General features: G+C 39.4%; 1 protein-coding gene across 1 annotated transcript in view; it reads left to right on the plus strand.

The window, feature by feature from the left end:
* Window positions 1-27,704, plus strand: part of Cep112 (centrosomal protein 112) — a 384,852-nt gene that overhangs the window by 133,824 nt on the left and 223,324 nt on the right. The window contains 3 exon segments of the mRNA XM_021227128.2: window positions 10,452-10,559; window positions 27,230-27,352; window positions 27,354-27,413. Coding sequence (XP_021082787.1) covers window positions 10,452-10,559; window positions 27,230-27,352; window positions 27,354-27,413 — 291 coding nt within the window.

Below are 27,704 nucleotides of genomic sequence, written 5' to 3' on the forward strand. Positions count from 1 at the left end.
AGTAAGCACATGGAAAGAGGCTGAACACCTCATTAATTAGATGCAACTAAAATAAAAAGATGTCACTCTTCTTTACATAGAATGGGTAAAATAGTGACATGAACAATATAAAGTGTTAACAAAAATGTGATACAGTTGGAGCTTTTATTTGTTGTTAGAAAAATGAAAAATAGTGTTACTATTTTGGAAGATTGCCAGTTAATTAAATAGTTAAGCATATTGTATATCAGGTATTCTATGTACTTAATGAAGAAAAATAAAAGTAGGTGCAGACAAGAACTTAATGGACAAATGTTGACAGCAACTGTCTTCATAAATGTCCCAAACATCAGCAATTCAAATCCTACTCAACAAATGAAAAGACAGACAAGAGCTAATAAATTACATGGAATGTTGCTGAGCAATCAAACGGATTTGGCTATTGATAATTCTCAACAAGTGGATACTTTAAAGTCCTGTGGAGGAAAGAATATAAAGCTAGGAAAGTCTCTAGGAATGTTTTCTAACTACTGAGTTCTGTTAGAGTACCGTAGAGGATGCTGAGGCTTCTTTTAATTTTGCAGAATCAACTGAATTCATTCTGGAGAAAAGGTCATGTCTCATTTTTTTCAGAAATTTCACTTTGATAACTTTCAAAGTTTTATCATGCTGCATTGGTTTTGGTTGTGCCACTTGGGGGAATTTGTACTTGGGTGGTGATTTTAGCCACCCCAGTCAGTGACTGCAGGCACTCATGAAATATTCTTTCGGACAGATGATATGTTTGGCCACAAGACAAGTCTCCATGAATTTAAAAGGATGAAAATGATGCTAAGTATGTTCTTTGACCCACATTATCATAAATTAGAGATAAATGGCAAAATAAATATGTGAAACACTCAAATATTTGAAAATTAAACAACAGACTTTTAAAAGTAATCTATGGATCAAGGATAGTACAACAAAGTAGATAAGAGTATTTTGAACTGATTTAAAGCAAACAATCTGGCATACCAAAATTTATTCAGTTCGGGCAAAGCAGTGAATAGAGAAAAAAAATATAACTTAAAGCACCTATGCCTAAGGATGATGTTCTTAAGCCAGCATCCTTAACTTCAACCTAAGAACAGACAAGAAGTAAAGCAAGCCTGTGTCCATGGGAGCAGAAGAAAGAATAGAGTGAACAGTGAAGTTTTAGATGCAGGGAAACAGAAAAATCAGTGCAACCCAAATGACTATCTAGAAATATTATGAAAATTGCCTAAAGCTGGACTGAATGAAGAAATAAAAGAAGGAAGATACAATAGTCACAGCTGGGGGATGAAAGAATAGACAATACCATTGTGGACTAATGTAATGTGGCATGCTGGTAGAAAAGAAAAATGTCAGTTGGTTATGTCATAAGAGGCAAAAGTCACCATTCATGATTTTCCACAGATAGCATGTTTTTCCTTAATTACTTTTTACTTATTAAAAATTCTATGGACATACATTCATAATCGTAGTGACTAGTTTCATAGTATACCTTGGGCACATTCACTCCACATAGTCTCCCTTTCTGTTCACTTCACCCTCTGCTAGTCTCCTTCATTCGTCCCTTGTCAGGTCAGCCGTTTCTGGGGGTTAAACCAGCCCAGTCCTAACCCCTTTCTTTGCTCAACAGTCCTCCCTCTCTGTCACTGGGTTCCTTGAGTTCAGCTCAGTGCTTAGCCGTGGGAGACTGCCTCTGCTTCCATCAGCCATTGAATGATGGTTCTGTTTCCCAGACTCTCTGGTCATAGGATTGTAGGCTGGCACTTCCCAGATCTATGTCTAAAATCCATATGTCAGAGAGGACATGCCATGTTTCTCTTTTTGTGACTGGGTTACCTCACTCAAGATGGTTTCTTCTAGTGCCATCCATTTTCCTGCAAATTTCAGGATTCCATTGTTTTTTTCTGCTGAATAGTACTCCATTGTGTAAATGTACCACATTTTCTCTATCTACTCTTCGGTTGAGGGACATCTAGGTTGCTTCCAAGTTCTGGCTATTACAAATAATGCTGCTATGAACATAGTGAAGCATATGTCCTTGTTGTATCAATGTGAATCTTTTGGATATATGCCTAAGAGTGGAGTTGCTGGATCTTGTGATGGGTTTATTCCCATTTTTCTGAGGAATCTCCATATACTGATTTCCAAAGTGGCTTACGAGTTGGCACTCCCACCAGCAGTGGAGGAGTGTTCCCCCTTTTACCAAACCTCTCCAGCATAAATTGTCATTGGTGTTTTTTATTTTAGCCATTCTGACAGGAGTAAGATGGTATCTCAGAGTTGTTTTGATTTGCATTTCCCTGATGGTTAAGGATGTTGAGCACTTTCTCAAGTGCCTCTTGGCTATTTTAGACTCCTCTATTGAGAATTCTCTATTTAGTTCTGTAGCCCACTTTTTAATTGGATCCTATATAAAACAACCTATTCCATCTATATAATGTTACTTTTATGGATACACACATTATTATTTTGTTATATAGCATTTCTGTATTTTGAGAAAAAACATACACTTACAAATTTCATACATTCATATAATGTATTTTTATTACATTCATCCCCCCCGATTCCTACCCTCCTGCTCTTTCTGGATCCTTCCCTTTATGTCACCCTCCAAACTTTATTATTTCTTTTTCCTCTACCTCCTCCTCTTCTTCTTCCCCACCGACTAAGTTCTGTTAGCGTTGCCCATAGATTCATGGGTGTAATGCCATCCACTGAAGCATGGTAAACCTACCAGAGACCACACTCATAAAGGAAACTGATTCTTGCTTCCCTAGCAGCATCGACTGTCAGTTGGTCCTTAGGTGGAGGCTGGGGCTCATCTGCCCCTCCACCCTCCATGCTGCATTGTTGATTGGTGTGGTCTTATGCAGGCAGCCAGAGCTGCCGAGTTCATTGATACAGCCGCCCTGCTATCCTGAAGACACTGTTTTGCTACACTTCTCCCTGACTTACAGCTTGTATAGTTTTTCTACCCTCTTTCTGCAATGTTACCTGAGCTCTGTATACAAGATGTGTAATATAGATGTCCCAAGTATAGGTGAGCTATTCACCAACTTGTGTTTACTGAATTTTGACCAGTTGTAAGTCTCTCTATTAATTGCAGTCCACTATACAAAGATATTTCTCTGATGAAGACTGAAAGCTGCACTTTATGACTATAGAGATACATATTTAGAAGGTAATAGTAGTAGGCTCACCTATAGAGCCTCTGAACTCTCCAGCTATGTATTCTTTATCAGATTAACAGTAACAGCTGTGAGTTTCCTTCTGTGGAGTGGACCAGAAGGCACTTGACTACCCTCATAATATTCATGCTGCTGTTGAGCCCATGGGTATATCTTGACAAGCCAGTCATTATTACAACTCATTCAAAGAGTTCACAGCTGTGTAAGACTTTTGAACCATTATTTTAAGAACCTTACCCATACTTAAAAAGATGTGGCCATCAAATGTGCATAGCTAAAAATGACAGGTAGCATTTGGAGTGCTGCTTTTGGAAAACAGACTATTCCTCCGACTATCTCTGTTCTGTGCTCCAGTTTCCAACTTCAAACCTACCAGACAACCTGCTTGTGCCTCGTCTTCACCTTAAGAGTCTGTGTGCTCTTCTTACCTTCTGTCCACCATGCCCCTGTGAGCTGCGTGAGCTCACACAGGGCCCTGTGTAGTGCATGCCTTTGGAATCCTCTGCTTCTCTGTGTTCCTGTCTCCATGCCCTCTCCACTTTTCTAGTCTTTTTCTTCTCTATTAAATATCTTCCTTTAGCTGGGTGTTGGTGGCGCACGCCTTTAATCCCAGCCTTGGGAGGCAGAGGCAGGAGGATCTCTGTGAGTTCGAGGCCAGCCTGGTCTACAGAGAGAGTTCCAGCACAACCTCCAAAGCAATACAGAGAAACCCTGTCTCGAAAAACTAGGTAGGTAGGTTGGTAGGTAGGTAGGTAGGTAGGTAGATAGATAGATAGATAGATAGATAGATATCTTGCTTTACAGTCCATTCCTTTTAATTTTTAACAGTCATTGGATACATGCTATTAATTTTACATCTAGGAATCATTCTGGTTCACTATGCTTAAAAATTTTCAGAAAACCAGTTCTATTGACTAGCTGACTGAATATTTAATCCATTAAAGTTATGTTATGCTTTGCATTTTATTTAGTTTGGTTAAAAATCTCTGTTATGACCAGTGTTCTTTGTCAGCTTGATGGAATCTAGAATTACCTTGAAAATGGGCCTCAGAGCAAGCCTGTGGAGAATTGCCTTGATTGCATAAGCTGGAAAGAGCTGTCCACTGTGGGTGGTGCCATCCTGTAAGGGATGCTGAGCTGTAAAGGCTGGAGATAGTGAGCTGAGCACTAGCATGCATGCATATCTCCTTGTTCCCTGATTGTCAACTCAGTGTAACCAGCTGCTCAGGATTCTGCTGCATTAACCTCCACACCATGGTGGACTGTACCTTGATAAGCCTGTCTTAGTTACTGTTCTATGGCTGACCTGGGAAAGGCCAATGAAAGTAATGTGTTTAATTGTGGGCTTGTGTACAGTTCAGAGGATTAGTGCATAATCATCATGGTGGAAGCAGACAGGCATGGTGCTGGAGCAGGAGCTGAGAGCTTTATATCCTATTTGGAAAGCATCAGGCAGAAAGAAGGACACTGGGATGGCATGAGTTTTAAAATCTCAAAGCCCACCTCAGTGATTCACCTCCTCCAGCAAGGCCACATCTCCTGAACCTTTCCAAATAGTCCCATTCCCACGTAACTAAGCATGCAGTCATGAACCTCTGGGGGCCATTCTCATTCAAATCATCACAAACTCTTTCTCCCTTACATTGCTTTTGTTAGAGTGCTGTCACACAACAGAAAAAGAAATTGAGGTATACTGTAATCGTGGCAGTAATTTATAGTTACTCGTTTCTAGAGATGTATCTATTTTTTACTTTTCTTCCTTTTTATAAAGATCATTCCCCACACTAATATGTGTAGAAGGCATATTGTCTTTTTCATATCAGCTAGTGATTATTGGGGCTTGGGATATACAGTTCAGTGACAGAGCATTCCTGCAGCTCCCCGGTACAAGTAAAGAAATAACCATGATTATCATTCATAGATGAATACAGATGAAATCAACTGGTGGTAATTGACTTTTTTCATTCAGGACTTTCATTTTTTTATTCTTTATATTAGTTGGGTGTTTAAATAATTGTTTATCCAAATTTCTGCCACTTGTTTTTCTTTTTTAATCTGTGTAGGTGTATGGTATGCATGTCTATGTATACATTTTCGCGCACGTGTGTGTGTGTATGTGTGTGTGTGTGTGTTTGTGTTTGTGTGTGTGTGTGTGTGTGCATAACCTAGGCTCAAGGTTGATGTCAGAAGCCATCTTCAATGGCTCTGCTACCTTATTCATTGAGACAGTCTCTATCAATCAAACTGGAGCTTGCTAGTATGGCTAGTCTTGCTAACCAACTTCCTTTGGGGATCATTTATCTCTGTATTTTATATCTCTGTAGTAGCAGATGGGTTACTACATCCACCCAACATTTATTTGGATTCCTAGGATACAAACTCTGGTCTTTATACTTGTGGGACAAGCACTTTAACCACTGAGCCATCTCCCAAGCCCAATTTCCTGGCCTTTGTATCTGTTGACCTATGTATTTCTATGTTTCTATATATCTATGTATATATCTAAAAGCAGTTGAAAGATAATTTCTTTGCATTTCTTTAAATGTTTACTAAGTATAATAAAATATATTTCAATTATACAATATAAAATTTTGTGATTGTACAACTTAGATTATGCATGCCAGATTGCTTATGATGTAATGGCACACAGCACTTTACTGGAGAAAGACCAGTTACTTTTTGTGACTATTGTTGATGAGAAATGCTGTTTTCATCTGTTGTACATTCTTCCTTTCTCCTAGAATCCTGATCTTATTGAGGGATTCATCCAGTTAAAGACTTCTCTTATAGGAAGTGGTGAACATTTACTGCAGTTCCAAGGAATGAGATACAAATCGGGCATTTAAGTTGCTATTGACAGGAGCTCAAGCTTGCAGAAGCTCAAGGAGGAAAGGCTTCCAGTTTGAGGGTGCAGTCCATCATGGTGGGGAAGGCATGGCAGCAGGGGGATAAATCAGTTGGTCACATTGTGTACTCAGATAGCAGAGAGAGATTAATGCTAGGCCTTATTGTTTATTTAATCTGGGACTCCAGCCTGTGAGATGATTTCACCCATATTGAGGGTGGGCCTTCTCATTTAATTCCCTTATAATTCCCTTACAGATAGGCCAAGAAGTGTGTCTTTTAGGTGATTCCAAGTCCAGTGACATGAAGACAGAGCATCAGACCCTGGCTTAAAGGGGCCTCTGAGCTAATTCATTGCCTTTTCCCTCATCTCCTTTCCTTTGCCCTCTGCCCTCTCCTTCCCAGATGTCCAGAGCTAGGGAGATCATTTTGCAACTGCTAGGGCAAGGTTGAAACACAGCAGCTGTGACCCTGACAGCTATGATCTCCTGTAGTCGCTTACCCTTGAACTTTCCTACATTGGGAAACAATTAAGGCCCATGGTGCACTCTTGAAGCCCTGTGTACCTGGATTTTTTCTAAGTACAGCAAGGAGTAAGCCCGAGTCTCCTTCCAGGAAGATCCCTGTGCTTCTTCTCACTGTTTCTGGTTTTTGCTTGTGGGCACACTGAACACAAAAGTGTGTGCAGTCCTGCTCCAGTTCCTGACTATACTTTTGGATTTCCTTGAAGCCAGAGTTACACAATCAAGGAGTTCTTGCATCCCTTTGTTTTTGTTTGAAGTAGAATGGAATTTGGAATGATGATGTGTGGTGAAGCAGAGTCCTTTGTAGTTATGGCAACTGAGAACCTAGTTTTAGATAAGCTTTATAAGAATTGCTTTCTACACTACTAAAGTTGTAGAAGAAAGATGGAGTGGGGTTTGGCATTCTCGGTCAGTATTACTTTAAAGTAAAATATATTTCGTTTTTGCTCATTAGCCAATGTTATTTGCTTTGTTTTTTCTTAACATTTATATTTTAAAAGTCTTTTTGTGTGTTTTAATTGTTTTCTATTCTGATTACAGACAACAATGCTTAGGTACATGAATTGCTAATTATAAAGTGCTATTTTATAACTTTACATGCTTTCAAGTTTATTACTTTTAGTATTCTTTACTGAAGTAATAAGAGGCAAGAATCTGTGTTACATGAAGTTTTGTCTAAAAACACTACTTGGTTGATCAGGCCTACCATGCTCAGTTTGCCCTTCCATATTTCCTGCTCTTTCCTTTTCTTTTCTTAGGTTGTTAGGATCAGCTCTGCCCTCCCAGTTTGCCCTCTCTCTTTCCTTTTCTTTTGTTTACTCTCTGACTCACTCATTCCTAAGAAAACTTTTAGTCTCTAAATATTATGATTTCATTATTTAGTAAATCTACCAGTCACCATCATATATGTTTATGGTGTATCATATCATATCCTGCCATCACATGGATGTCACCTCACTTCTCTGTGGTAAGATGACCTTGAGGTCCATGCTATTGACTGCAGTCTTTGCTGGTGCAGCAGATCACTAGAAGTCACTCCTTTTGTGTCATTGAAACTTGGTTCTGGGCAACATGTCCTATTTCTTCCTCCTTTCTGTGGTGTCTGGTAGCTGCCACTGTCCTCTCTGTTCCATGAATTTGACTTAGTCAGATTTTACACATGAGTGAGACCATGCATCTTCCTGCACTTTCTTATTTCCTTTAACCAGTATATGTGTGTCTGGATCTCATATTTTGACTACTGTGAGTAACACTTCAATAAATATGGGAGTACAAATATCTTCAGCATTTCAATTTCGGTTACTATGGATAAATACAGTAATTGTACTGCCGGATCAAGTGATAGCTCTGCTTTTGGTTGTTTAGAAAGCCCTATAGTGTCTTCTCCAAGTGCTATGCTAATTTGCATTCCCACCAACACTCTCAGAAATTCCTTTTATTTTGCTTTCTTCTTGGCACTGTGTTTATTTTTTGAGTAATAATCATTCTGATGGTTATAAGATGTTAATTATGATTTTAATTTGTATTTATCTAATGGTCAGTCATATTGAACATTCTTTTCATGAATCTGTTTGCCATTTGGATGTTCAAGCCTTTGGTCTGGTTTTCAATGTCTGGGTTCCCTTGCTGTGTTCTGATGTTGATCCTTTATAAAATACACTCCATCCACTGTCTGTCTCATCACTGAATTTTCATGGTAGCTGTAGAGAAACTTTTGCTCTCATGTCTTTTGTTGCTTGTTAACTGTTCATGTTGTTGCTCTACCAAGAAATCTTTGCTAAGACTAATGCCAAGAAACTTTGCCAGCATATTTGCTCCTATAGTTTTACAGTGTGGGATATAATGTTTAAATCCCTCCCCCATTTTGAGGTTTGTGTGTATTGTGTGAAAGAATCCACTTCCACCCTCTTCAGGTAGACAAGCAATTTTCCAAACACCATTTTTTGAAGAAATTTCTATTTGTGAGATCATGGCATGCATGTGGAAAATCAGCTGACTGGGGGGCCATGTTCATTTCTAGACTCATTCCAGTGTGGTCAGTGAGTCTGATTTTATGTCAATGTTACAGTTTTGATTACTGTAGTTTCAATGAATATCTCGATGTCAGGTAGTATCATGACTTCAGCTTTGTTCATTTTGCTCAAGATTGCTTAGGCTACCAGGTTTCTTTGTATGATCTTTTGCAAATTTTAGGTTTGTTCTATCCAGTTCTGTGAAAAATGATACTGGAATTTGATAAGGGCTCTACTGAATCTGTGGATTGCTTTGGTTTGTGTGGACATTTGGAAAGTATTAATTATTCTAACCAAAGAGCCCAGGATAGCTTAATACTGAATTGTTTTAATTAGTTTCTTTTATCAGCATTTTATAGTTCTGATGCATATATTATTTAGCTGTTTGTTTAAAATTATACCTAATCATTAGATTTTGTTAGCATGATAAGTGGAGTTATTTTCTTAAATTCTTTTGTTGGTGACAGGTAACAACACTTCTGTTATTGGACTGCTGCTTTGTATTAGTCAACTTCATTGAATTCATGTGTTAGTTCTGACAGCTTTTAACGACGTCTTCAGGGTTTTCTATTTGCAATATCAGTGATGATTTCATTTGCCTCGGCAAGCCTTTGCTCTAAGTAGGACTTCCAGAACTATCAATGATATTCGATGCTATATGGAAAACAATATATTTATTTACCAGAGAGAGAGTCGCACAAACCAGGAGTTAGAAGCGTGGCTGGCTTCCAGGAGAAAAAGGGAGGTTCCTTTTCCTTTCACTTCCTTTTATATCTACCTGTGTCAGTTTACATGTCCCCGCCCTCATGGGCGGATAGCTTTGTGGGGTTCACTCCTACACAGAACTGTGGAGAAAATGGTGAAAGTAGATATCCTTGTGTAGAACCTTCTCTTAGAGGAAGAGAACTTTCAGCTTTTCACGATTAAATATGATGCTGATTTGGGCTTATTAATCTTGTTATTGCATTGCAGCATATTCTTTCTATGTCTAACTTGTCAAGAGTTTCTTTTTTCATATATTTCTTATTTAACTTTTTATGCATGTCACTTTCAATTCCCTTTCCCTCCCCTCCTCTCCCACCCCTCAATCCTCCCTACCTCTCACCCCTACTCCATCCCCCCTCCACTCCCCAGGGAGGGCAAGGGCCTCCATGAGGGATTTTCAGGGTCTGTCACATCATCCCAGAAAGGGCCCAGGTTCTTCGCCATGTGTGCAGGCTGAGAGAGCATCCCTCCATGTGGTATGGGTTCCTAGAGTCCCGCTATATGCCAGGAATAAATACTGCTCCACTCTCCCGGGTCCCACAGATTGCCAAGGCCTCCTCTCTGTCACCCAGGTTTGGTGGGAGGGTGTCTGGATCATTCCCATGCTAGCCCCTCAGTCATCAGTCTGGGGTCCATGTGTTCCCCCTTTTTTAAGGTCAGAAAAGGCTGACTTTCAAGAGATACTGGTGGCAGCACATTGCTGTAGTCCTGGTAATGGGAAGCTGAAGAAGGGGACCTTGGATTCCAGGCCTAGCTAGGCTAAATATGGAAAAACCACATCTCTAAAAGAAAAAAAAAGAATGAATTATGAATTTTGTCTAATGATTTTCCTAGAAGTATTATGGTGATTACATAGATTGTTCTCTTTATTTCATTAATGTAGTATATGTTATTGTTGTTATAACATTAGAACATAGACATTTGCCAATTTCAATTCCCGTCTTGGAATTACTACAATGTACTAAAATAAATTGGCATGTTTCACTATTTTATTAACCTTACTTCATCACTGATTATTGAGGTGTTTAAAGTCTGGAATTTTAAAGGATGAAAAAATTTAAGATTTGAAGTACAAGTTTTTAAAAATTTGTTTGCCAACTTCACAGATGGAAAAGGTGGAGGCAGACCTAACTAGATCCAAGTCTCTTCGTGAGAAGCAGTCCAAGGAGTTCCTTTGGCAGCTAGAAGACGTCAAGCAGAGATATGAACAGCAGGTCAGCCTTTCATTTTCAGAATACCAGTTAATTTTTAATAGGAATATACCTCTCTCTTAATCATATCCACTTATCACAGAATCTCTAAAACAAAAATATGACCACTTTATATGAAATATTTAAAATAACATATTGTAAGAAACCCACACACAAGAGTTTTAATATTCTACGGAAGCCTATTCTGATGGTTCGTTATTCCGAATATTTAATTGAAAACTTAATTGCAATTCTTGATTCCCTCTAGCCCTAAGATGACTTGCCCATTCATTTACAAGGTAGTACTGGGTACCTGCATGTGCGAGCCTCTGCTAACAGCACTGGCAATTGGCAAGGAGGCGGGTCACTTTGCTGATAAACTCTAGATCTTGGTAGACAGTGAATACATGAATAAGAGTTGAATTGAGGCCGCGTGTTGGTGGTGCACGCCTTTAATCCCAGAACTCAGGAGACAGAGGCAGGTGGATCTCTGTGAGTTCAAGGCCAGCCTGGTCTGCAGAGCGAGTTCCAGGACATCCTCCAAAACAATACAAAGAAACTCTGTCTTGAAAAAACAAAAAGAGTTGAATTGATTCTGGAAAGTGAGTTTAGGGAGAAAAAGAGCAGAGCAGGGCAGGAGTCTGGTTATCAGCATGGACAGATCAGTGATCAGGGAAGCCTGAGTCCCCTGCTGAGAGGCCTCTGGAACAATGAGGGAACTTCCAAGACATCTGTGAGACAGAGCATCCTAGTCAGACCGAACAGCAAGTTACAAGACCCCAAGAAGTGAGTAAGCTCAGAGGAACAAAACTGATGTAAGGTCAGAATAGGCACAATGTAGGAGAAGGTTCCAAGCTCTGGGAGCAGGGAAATAGACCTGAACTGTAATGGAAGGATTTCAGATTTTAAAAGTCAAAAGTCCTCTTTTTAAAGCTCTCCCAGAATATTTAACTACTATTAATTTTTTATTTCTCTAATTTGCTTGTTCTTAATATCTGGAAAGTAATTAATTGGATTTGTAGCACAGGTTAATTTTATTTCTAAAGATATTTAAATCTTTGAAATCATGAAATAAGAATAATTTTAAATTATACTTTAAGCTCCATTAAGCAGGTACTATATCAAAACTAATTAATCCCTTATGATCATTGGATTTTATTTCCTCTACTTATTGATAGCAATTAGTGGTTTACTTGAATTCAGTAAAAAGCAAGCCTGATCTGGTGTGTGTCCTGAGGGTTGTTGTTTTAATCTTAATATATTAGTGAAAATAATTGCCTAAGTTACTTCCATAGGGATGGAGTAATCACATATAGTTTAAAAGAGAGTGAACTGGTATTTCTTGTTTAAAATTTGACAATCTTGCTTTGTTCTGAACAGGCAACTCATGCCCACCCTGTGAGATCTAACCTGTGCTCAAGGCTTTTATCAGACATGCATTATTTTTTGTTGTTGTTATTTTCTGGAATCTAGTATATCATTTTGGACCCTAAATCTGTTCTTTGTTGAAAATTGTCTCATAAGTCTATATTATTAATACTAGTTGTACAATGAGCTCCTCAGAATCCCAAGCTAAATTGTGTATTAGAGTAGTAAGAACAGTGAAATAAGAGAACTGCATCAAGTGGAAGACAAGAGGAGGGGAACCTCCCCTAACAAGTATTTACACATGTGTGTAAAAGATGTGTGTGTGTGTGTGTGTGTGTAGATTATTTGGAGTAATGGAAAGTTGCAAATAAAATCAATTACACTTAATCTATCTGATGCAGTACAATGTCAAGCATGCAGACTTATAAGCTACATTGATAAGAGGAATAAATTACATTTTAGGACACTTTGTAGATTATCTCAGTTTTATGAAATTAAAGGATATGTATTAATTTCATGCAGTTAGATATATAAATTCAGCAAAAAGTTTTGAAAAGCTTCACATTCTATCATGTGAACACAGATTTGTATGTTAGGAGTGTAATGAATGCAGACTTTGACATCATGTCCTAGGTATCCCATTTTACTTGATATTAACAAATCAGCATGTGTATTACATAAATACTTAAAACATTAAACTATTAATGCCAAGAAACTATAGAAAATATAGAACATTTATCTTACATTTTAAGTGATAAATGTATATTAATTAAATAGAAAATAAATTCAAATCATACACACTCACACACACATACACACATAGACACACACACACACACATACACACACACATTATATAAATAAGTATGAAAGCCTGAAAAGAGAAGATAAAGCATTAGTGGTTGTTTTCAAAGGTGCCAAAATCTGGGTAACATGGTATTTATTTTCTAACTGTAAGATTCAGTACAAAGGGTTATTTTTAAATCAGATTTTTAAAAGAGAATTTGCATAATAGAAGATGGCTTTGCTAATTTCTGATTATTTTATAATGGATCTAAAAGTCATTTGGAGGCATACCAACTTAATAATCTGTATTTCTGCTGGAATATGCTTGGCCTACTGAGCAATGGAGGATACTTTCCATAACCCTAATGCTGTAAGAGAGGCTTCTTGGGAAAATAGCACTGCAAATGGAGTATGGAATATTATATTAAGAACTAGAATCTGGGATGGATTGCAGGGTGATAGAAAGAAGTAGGGGATGGGAATATGCAACATACATTTTAGGAGAATATTTGTTAATGTGATAACATTAAAAACTTTAAAATATTTTCTTATCAGACAATTTTATTGATTAGAACAATATTATCCAGAAGCCATTCCACACATTCCAGGTTTTTACTGAGAAAGCTTATCTTGAGAAATGATAGTACGTTAGTGACTGCACATGTCAGTATGAGCATGCCCAAGACTAACCCAACTAAACCAAGTTCATTTCCCACTTTGACCCAGGTATCCCTGTAGATACTTAAGGAAAGGGGAGTAGAGGTAGCCTCTCCGCTATGTGACAAGGGACGTCGTGAAGGCACTATGAAAAACTTCTCAGTTAAGTGACAGTTTACAGAGCCATCTGTAAATGGTTTGTGTCAAACTGAACAGAGACAGTTAAGTGTCTTTTAGTCACTAATGGTGATTTAAAATCAAGCTTCGTGGAGTTAAGAATTCAGACAGGGAGTTAATATGTAGGATAAAAACCCCTGAATTTTCTGGTGTTTCAAATAGGCTGAAATTAAGTAGATTATTTACTGGGATTAAACATAAACTGCTATGCTTTGATTTAAAATATCAGCTGCAAAAATTTGAGGGTAAGCCAGGGGAAAGATGACAGAAAAAGTCAGACCAGGGAAACATACTGACCAGGACCATAAGACGGTAGACTAGGACATTTATGACCCCAGTCTGTCTATGTCTTATGTCACATAAGCAGTAAAAATTCAGGTCATATTTATGCAAGACACTGACAAACTTGAACATAGGATTTAGCAAGGTGTGGAATTATGTCAGAGGGAACATGTAAGTAATAGATTATCTCACCAAAAAAAGGACAAAACTAAAGAGAATTGAGTATCTTCTTCCATTTCTACTGTAGGCCACAGCTCTTAGGACCTCTCTTGGACGGAGCACTGCTGTCTACATGTTCTGTCTTCATGTTCGTCTGCATGTCTGTCTTCATAGTGCATCTCTTTCATTTCCCCTAGCTTCTAGGTATAGAATGCAAGTCATGTCCAGTTCTATCACCAGCTGTAGTTCCATGCTAAGTAGGTAAGAGACCAACACTAGAACCTGAGTTGTTCCTGTAAGTTCCTCTCTAAACACACTGTAGAGTTCCTGGAGCAGAAGTGGAACCCAGATGTATTGGTTGTTTCAAGGTGATTCGCCAATGGAGTACTATATAATGTGCACTGTTAAGCCTATGAGATACTATTTTTGCCAGTGTTGAGCATGTTCAAGTATCTGTTGGGAAGATTGTGAGGGTATGTTGTGCATTTGCAGCTATCCCCTTTGAAGGTCCCTTCCATACTGAACATTCTGTGATTTTCTACTCATGTGGTCTCAGCTTCTCCATGAGAGATGTCCACTTGTCTTGTGCCATGATGGACTCTGTCATTAGATATCTGTCTCACCAGATTTTCTTATACAACACTTACACCTAGTTTCTCAGTTACCATTCATAGTAAGGTGTCACATGCTTTCTATTATTTTGTCTTCCTTTTCTCCAAAGGTAAACATTTAGACACTGAGATTATAGCACTTCCACCAAGGCCATGCTTCTCTCACTTATATTCTTCCTGAAGTGTTAGATTCACATGATTATTTTAACAGAAAGCATGTGGCTTCGCTATTGAGGTAATATTCATATTAAAACAGACTTTCCTGCTTTGTAAAGTGCAAAGTTCTCACAAATTTTAACATGAAATTGGACATTTGAAAGAAGCATTCAGTTTGCAGTCTGCTTAGGGCTATAGCCTCAGCCCCCCCCCCCCCTGGGGAGGGAGAACAAGTCATTTGCCTGCTGGGACACTCTTTGCTGGCAAAGTTTCAGAAGCACTTCCCAGTCAGTCCCTACATTTTATAATGAAGAAACTGACATTCAGAGGCAGTGAGAGACTTGTGCCCACTGGGCCTCAGTTTCCTTCTCCAGGCTTGTTGTTTGAGCCTCTCCCATATAGAAAACATCATGCTGGGAGCTGTAATTGTGTTGGAAAAGCAAAGAACAAATGTCTTGGGCCACGTGCAGGCACAGAGTGTACAGATGTGGAAGAGGAACTTCAAACACGCGGGACCAATTCTCACAAATATCCTGTGAAGCCCAAACTTCCATCAGGGTTTCCTGCTTCTTTCCTGTATAAGCCATTGGAACAGAAAGACAATTCTAATTGTACTTTCACAGACTTCATTCATGTTGGAAACAAACAGCCAGTGAGGCACGCTAGGATTTCCTGAACCATGGAAATGTGGTTTTGACAATTCTTTCTTATCTCTCGTTAATCTTCTATTTTATATCTTCCCTTTACACTACAAAGCCTTTAAAGAGAAAATGTTTTTCAGATAAATAAGTGGTCACAGCTTTCAGAAAGAATAAGTGTTTATTGTCAGTGATTGTGAAAACAAACATGGGGGCCATCCTCTAGCAAGGCCATGATTTGACTGATTTGAAACAAAGCGTCTTGGCAACAGACACAGTGGCACAGACTGGCCATTCTGCAAGATACACAAATGGGAAGTTTTCAGTTAAGACCAGTTGGGACATTGAAGGAGACTGTCTACTCTACACTGAATAGAAGACAGGAGGGTGAGCGGGAGGGGGAGATTTCATTCATTCAGCGGCCTGGGTCATAGAAAGTATAGACATGGGCAGGGCCTCATCACAGACTGAGTTACTGGCTGGAGCAGAGGGATGGGGCCCTGCTGTAACTAGAGAGGGAAGGGGTGGCATGGATGTTCTTGTGTGAACACACTCATGAGGATTCTTCTTTCTGGAGGTGTGTCTTTGTGAGGCAGGGGAAGTGTGGTTATTGAGTCTAGAGGACTACAGGAGCAGAAGAGCTGAGTTAAGTGGGATTACTACATTTCTTTGGTGGTTGCCAGAATGAGCTGGGCAAAAATTGTTAGAAGAAAATGTTTCATTATTGAGGTCCTAGATGTGGTTAGTCACCAAAAATTTGTGAGTCTCCCTTTTCCAAATGTAATTTCATGTAATTTTTAATTTCTAGATGTGTATAATTTATTGTACATCCTGTACAGTATGCTGCTCTTTTACTCTTTGTATTCTATTCACTTTGTGCTTTTTGGAAAAAGACAAACAAGAATGTTTTGCTTAGCTTTTCTTTTATATTTGACTTTTGGATTGTTTTTAATTTCCAGGGCTGGCATGGAACCCAGGGCTTCATCTATGCTAAATAAATTCTCTACCATTGAACTACATCCCCAGACCTACAGTTTATAATAAATAGTTTTCCTCTGGCACATATTGTTCTTCTAGGCTTCAGGATATGAACTCTATTCTTAGTCATTAAGTTGCCAAAATCAGAGATCCAAGTAGTGAGGCTTCGGGCATTGGTCATGAGGACAGGCCAAGTGTCTGGCTATGGAGACACAGGCTTTATGAAAGGCGGCACGTTGTGTTGTCATCTTATTTGTGTGTGTTGTTAAGGGATAGGGGAGTGGCTGAGGTTTTTCCCACCTAGATTAAAGAATGGTAAAAAGAATAGGATTTAAGAGGGCAAGGATAAAGGCAGTGACCAGAATATGGAATAAATCTACTTCATTTTAGAGATAATTCATTTAACATTTCTTCCTTGGCAGTAACCCGGCTAACTCACTCTGTGCATTGTCTTGTTGGATTAAAATATGAACAGGAATCAATGATTTCTCATGTATTAACTCGTGTTTATAGAATAAATGCTTTGTAATATAATTGTTCCAAAGGCTAGGGATAAGGCAGTGAAGCATTTCATTGTGTGAAAATCACTGTGAGTTAAGATGAGGCTATGACCATTGTTTTCACAATCCCCAAAGCTGGCTCTTCTGATTGTCAGGGTTACATAGAGTTCCTTTTAGATAGGCTGATAGCAGAGGACTCCCATGAGCTGATACTTGAATTAGTACCTGAAAGAAGTGAAGAAAGATCCCACTCCACAACTGGAGGTAAGGGAATTGTATTCCAGGCAGTCACAAGAGCCTTCCTGAGGCTGGGGGAGGGTTGGCAGGAATGAATCAGAGAGGTTAATCCTATCCAATGATACTATAGACTGTGAGGAGTTTGAATTTCATTTGGAGTATGATGAGAAGCCATGGGAACATTTGATCAAGATCTGCCTTCCACAGTTTTCAAATATTTCTGTAGCTACCCTAGTAGAGGCAGGAGAGACACGCATATGGAGATGGTAGCAGTAGTCTGGCAAGAGACCACTGTCTTAGTTAGGGTTTCTATTGCTGTGATAAAATGTCATGAGCAGAAACAACTTGGGGAGGACAGGGTTTATTTCAGCTTACAGTTCCACATCGATGTTCACCAATAAAAGAAGTCAGGCCAGGAACTCAAGTTGGACAGGAACCTAGAGGCAGGGGAGGGGGTGTTAATGGCTTACTTCTCATGGCTTGCTCAGTCTGATTTCTGATAGAACCCAGGACCTTCCAATCAGGGGCAGCACCACCCACAGTGGGCTGGGCCCTCCCACATCAATCACTAACAAAGAAAATACTCCACAGGTCAATCTGGTGAGGACATTTTCTCAATGATTACTTCTTCCCAAATGATCTAGCCTGAATTAACATAGAATCTAGCCTACACAAGCACCTTGGCTGGAACCATGTGGGAGTGGCAGGACAGTGACAAGTAGACATACTGGGGATCTGTATGACAGTAGGGTTTTTTAGTGCTGGTGGAATGGAACTTAGATGTGACTAGATTTTTCCCACTAAGCAACTAGATGAGTGGTTGTGACAGACTGAAATAAAGAAGTCCCAAGAATGAACCCCAGGCCATGACAACAGTTAGATATGGGAAAGAGGCAGGCACAGCAACAGTCCAAGAAGGAGCAGCCAGTGAGATGACAGGAGAACTAAAGTATGATTGCATGAGGCTCTCAGAAGTGCTTCCTCAAGGAAGGGGAAGTGAGTAGCTTTTGTTTCAGGCCTTGCCAAGAGGGCACATTAGGTGGAAACCAAGAGCTGTTGAATTTTCGTAAGCAGATCTTTTGCCAGCTGGTCCAGCTCTAGGAGAATGTGAGAGCAAAGCCTGGAGAGCATGGTTGGGGAGAGAACAGGCTCAGAGCAGCCCTTTTGAGGAATGAAAGTAGAACAGAGAAATGAGGTGATAGAAATGGGTCTTCTAGTCAAGGGAAGGATTTTAAAAATGAAATAGATTCCAGACATACTTATAAGTGAGAATGATCCAAAAGAATGAAAAATTGAAGTGCAGAGAGTAATGGGGCACTTGTGAGAGCAGCATCTTTGTTTTATAAGAGAATGGATGCAGCCAGTGAGTGGGAGGCCTCACCTGGGGCAGCAGAAAAGCTTCCTAGCCATTCAAACTATATATGGGCATGGAGCCCACATGAACAAGTCAGTTTGGTGCTGAGAAAAATGAAGTAGTCTTCATCTGACTACTTCTGTTTGGTGTGTGTGTGTGTGTGTTTGTGTTTGGTATGTGCACGTGCATGCCTGTATGGATCAGAAGTCAATCTCAGATGTTGTTCCTCCTTTGTCACAGGGCTTCTCACTGGTCTGAAGCTCACATATTAGTCCTGCCTGGCTGGCCAGTGAACATTGTGGATCCACCTGTCTCTTGTCCTCCGCACCAGCACTAGAATTACAGTCGTATGAGACTGTTCTGGCTTTTGTTTACATGCTCTATGAATGGAACTCAGGTCCTCGTGCTTGCACAAACACTTTACCAACCCTGATTTCATCTTTTGTTTGTTCCTGGATCCCACATTGTCCCACTTAAAATGATGAGTAATTGTGAAGCGTTGCGGGTGAAGGAGGAGTTTCTATACTTTGACCAGTCTTGTTTTGTTTTTCTCAATTCCATCCTAGTTAATACTCCTCCAACAACAGTCATATGTTTGATTAGGATAGGCCATCCTTCACCTAGTACTAGGTGTGCTTCAGAGAGACAGACATAAAATAAAGTTAACAGGAATAGAAAGTTAAGACATGGTCTCCATCCCAAAATTGACCTCTACCTACAAAGGGGAATTCTTAACTAATTTTGCCGATCCTCCCACTTGAGTTGAACATCATTGAAACAGAAGTTCCTTCCTGAAATTCTACAGAAATCTGGCACAGAGAAATAATAGCTGTTTTTCAGCAAGTTTTAAAGGTGCAGGGTAATTTTTACCATCATTACCTCCGGGCCTGCAGATATTTTGAAGTGTTCAGTGAGGAGCTAGGGTGGGTTCAGTTGTAGACACTTGCTGCTTGGACGGCATGTGTGATGCCCTGGCTTTAGTCATCAGCACGGGGGCGGTGGGGGGGAAGTAGTGATGTGTTAAGTGTGAGAGAGAACCTTTCGCTCCTCTGCTTGGTGATAACTGTCTTACTTCCAGTCTCTGGCTCTCGGTGCATCTTGAACCTTCAGGAGGTATTTGCCCTTGGTATTGATAATTGACTGAGAGGAAAAGAGTGCAGAAGTTGCATTTGCTGCCCAGCCCTATACCACCTCCAGTAAAAGTAATCACAGCAATAATGTATTTTTAAATAGAACTTGCATAGTTAAATTGAACTGTGGTTCAACAGATTTCATGGATGGCTCTTTTTCTCATAGGAAACAGTGAATCTTGGAGTCTGATGACCATCCAGATAAATTGTGTTTCTATTCGTGATATACTGACTTCCTCTTGCTATTTTGCATGTAGGTGTGACTGGGGTGGTACAAGTTCATGTGGGTGGAGGTTAATATATACTTGTGTGCATGTGAAAAGAACCAACCTCATGCATAGCCCTCAAGGTCTCTCACTAGCCTGGAATTGCTAATTTGACTATTCTGGCTAGCCAGTGAGCCCCAGTGATCACTTGTCTCTGCCTCTCCAGAGCTGGAATTCTAAGTGTGTCTCCGTGCTCAGCTTTTTTATGTGAGTGTTGGATGTTGAACCTAGGTCCTCCTGTTTGCAAGCCTTACTAGAAAACAAGTGTTTTTGTGCCTGTTTTTATTAAGAGTTAGGTGTTGTTCATGAACATCCTCAGAACCAAACAACTGCCATCTTAGAGAGTTCAGCCTGGCCTGACATGCAAAAGGATTTTTCAATTGGGCCTGTTAACTGTTTGCACTCACCCCCCAAGGATGGAGAGGGTCACAAACCCTCACCTGACTCTCCAGCTGTTCCATACTACCTGGTGTCTACAACTCTACCTTAATTGCCTGGCCCCTGAGAGGGGGTAGAGTATATAGGCCAGAAATGACTAGGGGAGGGGAGCTCAAGCTATGTACAGCTATGAGAATCTTCATCCCTGTGTGGGAAGCCTGTTGGGGGAGGAGTACCCATACACCTTTAAGGAACCCTTTACCTGTACTTAATACAGAAACCCAGTAGACTCATTGGTTCTTCAGAGTGAACTTAGATGGAATTGTGCCTCACTTTGTCATTGGGACTATAGGGAAGGCATAGACATTACTTACTCTCCCTGGGAGGAATTTTTGCAGTGGTTAGTCACAAAGCTATATCATACTGTCATATTTGTACTATAGTATATTTTTACTAGCACTCCAAAGATGCTGAGAGGGTTGTATATGTCCTGAAGGATGGGCACCTTTAAGGAAGTAATTTTCTTATGTATTAGAGTAACACATTTTATTTTATATAATGATTTTAAAAGAATCCAACACCTTTTGTAAGGATATAAAACCAGTCTAGGGAAAGTATGTCAGTTTCATTAAATTGTTTCCTACTTGAGCTAGATGTCTAGAATTCTGGAGGAAGCAGCAGCTTATTTTAACACTTCAATTGTGATATTTTACATATGCAAATTACTCAGAAATGTAACCAGATGATGATGCTCAGTCTATATTTTAGTAATGGGAAGATTTAGGATTCAGCTTCTTAGTGTGAATCTTTATACCATGTCTCACCAAGAGTATAAAGTTTTGAGTCAGGTGGAGGTGGTGCATGCCTTTAATCCTAGCACTTGGAAGGCAGAGGCAGGTGGATCTCTGTGAGTTCAAGGCCAGCCTGGTCTACAAAACTACATAGAGAAACCCTGACTCGAAAAATTAAAAATAAAAAGTAATACTAAATTTCATGACCAAGAAATCAGAGTTTCCCCAGAGAGCCCTTGAGTGGAATGTGGCATAGTTTTAAAATGTTGCCTGGTAGGCTCTATAGGAAAATCCCTGTCTTTAATGACTGATGTCTTAAAGCAAACTATCCCTTGAACTATTAGTGTGATGATCAATTTTTTGATAGAACCCACAATGGTTGAGGGGCTTTTAATTTGTCATTTAAAAAGAAAAGTGGACAGCAGTAAAGGCTTTTGCCACCAAAGCTGTCTACCTGAGTTCAATCCCCAGGACTCAGATGGTGGAAGGAGAGGACAGACCCCTTCAAGTTATCCTCTGGCTCACACACATACACACACACTAAATATAACCTAATTTTAATGGGGGCATTTAGAGTAGTTTCCATTATTTTTAGTAGTGAGCTTCACTACTCTTCTGTCACACGGACCCATGGTGGAGGTACAGAACTCCCTGACAAAACACTGGGCAAAAATCAACACTATCCGGAAATGAAAATGCCAGGGTGTTTTTGCCACCTTTGCCCAGAAAAATCTGTCCCAGGAAGAGCCCTCAGTGCTGTTACCCCACTAGAGGGCCTTATTCTTGGCAGGAACACTGATGCCATTAAGCAGCTCACTCTGTTTGCTTCCTCTGTATTCCAGGGGCCAAATACAGGACAGGTTGCTTTGGAACTGGGCTGCCTGCTTTCAACAGCATGGTAGGGATCAACAGTGGCATGCAACACAAGGGGCACTCGGTGTCTGATGCAAGACAAAAATGATTGCTACCATGGTGATCAGATGAGCCTGCAAACAAGGTGTCTTTCCCCATAAAGGGCTCTAGGGATAATGAACAGAACATGGTATTCCAGGGGAAAAGTAGACTTGCAAAACCTGAGAGCAAAGTCTAGATTTGGTCAACATAGGTTAGTATCCCACTAAGTGGAAAATCATGGTATTTCATCTAGATATCATATCTAAGTGAGTTTACAGATGCTTAAACATTGCTTTGGAGAGAGGCTGCATCCCTTCTTAAAGTCTCTTGCAACACCACCTTATGGAAATAGTCCTCCAAAGGGAGCTGTTGTTTCATGACATGGGAACTAACTTCATTCAGATCATCCAGAAATGACTATTGTTAATGGTGTCACTACGTAAATTTCATAAGAGGTTGATAAATTTAAGGATAAGTAGGTTAGAGACAAAACAGATTTTTAGAGCAAGACGGTGCCATACTTAACAGTTTTGTTAAAATGTAAAATTTAATTTTATGTGAATTTGGATGAAGAATAAAAGAAACTGAAGCATTTCTGAAGTTTAGAAAGCTATTTCTTCATTTAAGAAATGAGTTCTTAGAATGTTAAGAAATACTGATTTTAGCACATTGAGGTTTCAGTGCTTTAAATATTTTGAAGACATTAGTTATTCCCTACTGCAAAACAACTTGCATAGACTTTTTTGCTGCCTTTCTGTTACTTATGGCATTGATTTTCCATTATTGAGCTCTGTAACATATATATTCTGTCTTATTACCCTCCCTACAGCTTTATAGATTTGGGTTTATTTAAATCAGTGTCATTGAGGTTCTGGGTGTGATTGGATCTCATCATTGAACAACTTTGCAAGAGCTCACAGTGTGGTCACTGTGTGGTGGACCCATAATCAGTGTGTCTATACAGGACAGCTCGACTGGACACCATACTCTCTGTCTAACCTTTCTTTCCCCAGTGTTGTGGGTACATTTCTCATTGTCTTTTGACGCTAAATGTTGTTTTTCCAGTCATCTCACAGTTCCTCAAATTTTATTTGCAATTCATTGTTTTTAAGACTGGTTTGGGTGAGAGGCCATCCATGTTTGAACCTAGTGATAACCCTGAGCCATTCTTTCTTCCTCAGTTCCTTCCTTGGTGCACAGTATGCACTTCTGACATGTGCATTTTTGTTCTGGTTTATTTAGGGAAGTTTTCAGTTTTCATACCTGTGCGCTACATGGATTTCTTATTTTCTTTTTACTTTCTCTGAATTTATTCTTCTGTGTACTTTTGCTCTGCTTTTCTAAAGCCTTTTGTCTACATCCCTGATTTGGTTTTCAGCCATGCTTATACTGCTCGTTATTGGGTCTAATTTAGATTAGTTTTATGATGGATTTATTTTGACCTGAACTGAATTATCTTGTTTATCATGTGGGCTTTAAATTCTGTCATTGTACTCATGTTCTTGCTGAATGTTCCTATAACTGCTCCTGATTTTGAAGGTATATTTCCCCCTTCATCATGAAGGCCCTTCCTTCTTTTCCTTGTTTTATTTTCACTAAGTTCTTTATTTCTTTTTTCATTTAAAAATATTTATTTTAATTATTTTAGTTGCGTGTGCATGTTGCTGTGTCATGTGTGAGAGGGTAGTAATGCCTGTAAAAGTCAGGAGAGGTGTAGGACCCCGCTGGAGCTAGAGATGTATGTGCTTGTGAGCCATCCATGTGGGTGCTGGGAATGAAACCCAGGTCTTAACCACTGAGCTGTCACTCCAGTCTGTCGTTCTAATTCTCCATACCATCTTTTATAGATGTCCAAACATGCTTTTGGATGGCCCTTGCCTCAGCCCTTTTAGATTAGAAATGTGAAACCCTCTTGGCTGTTTGTGAGGACTTCTGTAGCCAGTCTTTGTCACTGTGTGTCCTGTTCCCCTTTGCAAATACAAAGGCCTGGGCCTCCCCGCCTCCCTTGACTTAGAATCTCACTGACCACTCAAAATCTGCCATGTGGGTGTTGTCCTATTTTCTACAGTTTAACTCCTCATCTTCATTAGCTCTATTAGACTTGGTTGCTCCATCCAAAGTATCCAGGAGTCTAAGATAAGGAAAATGTGCTGTTTCCCTGTGAGCTATGCTCATGAGTAAAGGAACATGTTGGAGTCTGAAAGACCTCTCTTTATGGTAGCACACTTGAGGAAGGACCAGGGACTAGCAAAGCTTTGGTTTCTAACACAATTCTTCCCAAGTGATGTCCCTTGTGTTTGTGAATAATATCTTCAGAATATTCCCAGAACATCTGAACTTTTCCTGTGGACTCCGCCATTTGTCTAGAGAATACAGGAGAATCTGACAGTGAAGAAACCTAAGCTGAGTCCAGAAGAGGTTTATGACATCTAGAGGTTAGCCACAAAGTGTGCATGGGAGCAGACATTCCCAAGCCTTGCCCTTACTAGGACTCACTAACCTTGAGGTTTATTCCTTAAGACTCACCAGGCAATAGGCAGAATATTAAACTAACAATTCATGAACATCTACTTCTGCAGTTGAAATTCTATTAACTAGTTCTCCTTTTTCCCAGGCCTTTTTTTTCTTAGTGAGGAAACATATTTGACCAATGCAGAATAATTGAACAGGCTCTCAGAATACTGAGGTTAGAGAGTTAGTGAAGTTGTGTGGGAGCATATTATTACTAGATTGTAAAAGAGTTTGGGAGTGTCAGACCTGGATGGTAGCGTTTCATGACAGTCTTTTCCATCCTCTGTGTCCTGGATTCTTTCCAGCCTCCCTTCTGTAATGTGCTCTAGGCCTTGGGGGTAGGAATATGGACAGTGCTCTTCAGTCATTATTCTCAAAACCCTGGTGACATACACATTTCTGCTTTAACCGCTACCCTCTGCAAAAAGAGTCATCTCTGTCCCAGGCTAAAAGCTGTAGCAGGCTATGGGTGTAAACGTTTAGATGGCTGTCTGACTGTGTGTTCAAATGGGGGAGACAATGGCAATGTGTTCCTTCCTTGGGCTCATGCCCTCCCAGCCATCAGCTTTTTGCCTGGTTTATAGTATCAGGTGTATATTCCTGATCATAGAACAAACATAATATCCAATAAATTGCACCTCACACATTCAGCAAACTTCATGCACAAGACTGGCTCTCCAATTTCCATCATGAATATAGGAGTTGCCGATGTGGTCCAGTCTCTTCCTAAGGAGCTAATGACTATAAATGGTTGTTGAAGGAAATGATGTCATTTTCTTTAATGAAACAATGTGGGGACTAGGTGAGAAGAAGACACTATTCAAAAGGAAAGGAGGGGACATACCAGAGAGTAATGGGGTGAATATAATCCCAATACATTGTATATGAACTGGATATTATTACTAGTGGCCTCACTCATATTTCTTGGCATATGTCCTTTGAAGTGAAATATTCTGCATTTTCTCCATTCTAATCCCAGGTTGTTTGGTTACTTATAAGTATTTTGCTTTCTATGAATTTTCAATCATACCCATGCTCCCAATTTTTAAGTTCTCAAAGACCTAAGTAGAACTTTCTTTGTCTCCTTCTACTTCTCTTCACTGTAGAATGTATTTGAATAATTTTGATTAATGTTTTAAAATTTTATTATGATATTTGCTATTATAACACTGAGTAGGAATAACAATGTGTCTAAGAACTAGAGATATTCCAGTTCAATAATTCATACAGTTAGCTGCTGAAAGTCTGCCCTAATAATGGCACTTTTTAATTTCTCTCTTTATTTGGGATTAGCATTATAGTTGTATGAATCACAGAATAAAACATAGATGTTTATTTTAAACAATAAAAACACTTATTTACTACTTGGTGTGCTTAGTATATATTTTTAAAAAAAACACTATTTTTTCTCTTTACTGTTAACATTGGAATAGTATAGGGGCAAACACCCAAATTTTAAATAAATTCACTAGAATACATCTTTGGTCTCAGATGAAAAACATGTTTTCCATATTATTTATGTATTGTAACACACTCATAAGTGGGGTTCAAGCTTTAGCATGCATTTCTTCTAAATTGTATAACTCATTTATGAATGATTTTAAATTTATTGTTGATATTCCAACTCTAAATATTTTTAAACGTATGTTCTAATCTAAAGCAAACGTAATTTATGTTTTGATTTTTGATTTGCCATTAGAGACTGAAAAGTTAAAATTTCATAGGAAAATGACTTCTGAGATTTAGTGCTGTGTGCATTCCTGGAGAAATGACTGCTATAGCTTTAAGATAAGGTAGTCTGGTGATTCATTGCAGGAAACAAGATCGATTTGGAGCAGGCTCCTACTGTAGCTTTTTTGAAGATGGATTCTCATGCCGAAAATAACACAACATATTCTAAATAACAGCACCCCCCTCCCTGAAATCCACCAAAACTGAAGAAAAATCCAAGTGACTGTTCTTAGCAGCTGTGTGGCCTGGAGTTCACTGGGGAAGCTGGCTTCCTGCAGTCCCCTATTCATCACCTGCTTCAAAGACAGCCTGGCTGGCTATAGTTTGCAGGCCAGGTAGGGTGCCATTGTGCACAGTCTGGGAGGATTAGTATCAAAGCTGCGGCAACCAGGCCCTTGGTCTCAGGCTGCCATTCAGTCTAGCAGGGAGAGGCTAAGACTGGCCAAGGTCACAGTCTCCAGTGTGGAGTGGACTGGGAAAGGGCCCTGAGAATAGAAGGCTTTTTATGAAATCATGGCGCAGGCTTGCAGCACAGCAGGTGCCCTTCTGGAAGACATAACATCTGTTTATGTTGGTATACCGTAGCTGACAGAGAGATAATAGAGCTTTGAAAATTATCATTTTATTTCGAAAAGACAACTGTATATACAATAATCCAGATGCGTATTAAGCACAGATCTTTTATTGGAAAATCATAAAGGGAACTGATCGATTTAATTGCTGCTTTTTACATGTATATATTCAAGCAGAAAGCAAAGCATACTAACTGTTAACCATTTGCAACCATTGCTGATCAGCAATGCCCAATTCTTGGAGAGGAAATACCTAGCTTCAATGTAAAATTTTCAATGTTCAAACATTAGTGTCAACAGATTGCAAAGGATTTCCTGATTATGAAAAGTGTCTTGAATATTAGCAGTTTTAGATAAAATGCTCCCCATCAAATGGAGGTATTTTAAGGGTGGGGTAATAATGACGCAAAAATACAATTTTCAACTTGAGCAAATTAGAGAAAAATTAAGCTGTACATGAGTTGTCATGACGACAAGGATGTTCTGTTGATGAACTGTCCTCCTCATTGTCCAATCAGATAGTAGAGCTGAAGCTGGAGCATGAACAGGAGAAGACGCACCTATTACAGCAGCATAACGCAGAGAAGGATAGCCTAGTCCGAGACCATGAACGGGAAATTGAAAACCTGGAGAAACAGCTTCCGCGCTGCCAATATGGAGCACGAAAATCAAATTCAAGAGTCCAAGAAACGAGATGCACAGGTAATTATCAATAATATTTGCTAAAACGGGTGTCTATCTTTAAAAAGTCATCAGCGTTTCATGTTTTCTTCTTCTTCTTGATGCACGCTGTTTGATCATTTGCAAACCTGACATATAAATGTGATTTTTGTTTTCTCCCCCCACCCACCCACCCCCGTTTGGAGGATGAATAAGGCTTTAACTACAGAAACCACAGGTAGCCAGATTAAAAATCCCATGGTGCGCTATAACTTGGTCCCTTTTTTATAATCTTGTCTCAGTTCCTTTCATGATTTTTTTTAAAGGTATGCC

The sequence above is a fragment of the Mesocricetus auratus genome, unplaced genomic scaffold, assembly GCF_017639785.1.
Source record: "Mesocricetus auratus isolate SY011 unplaced genomic scaffold, BCM_Maur_2.0 Super-Scaffold_100007, whole genome shotgun sequence".
Classification (NCBI taxonomy): domain Eukaryota; kingdom Metazoa; phylum Chordata; class Mammalia; order Rodentia; family Cricetidae; genus Mesocricetus; species Mesocricetus auratus.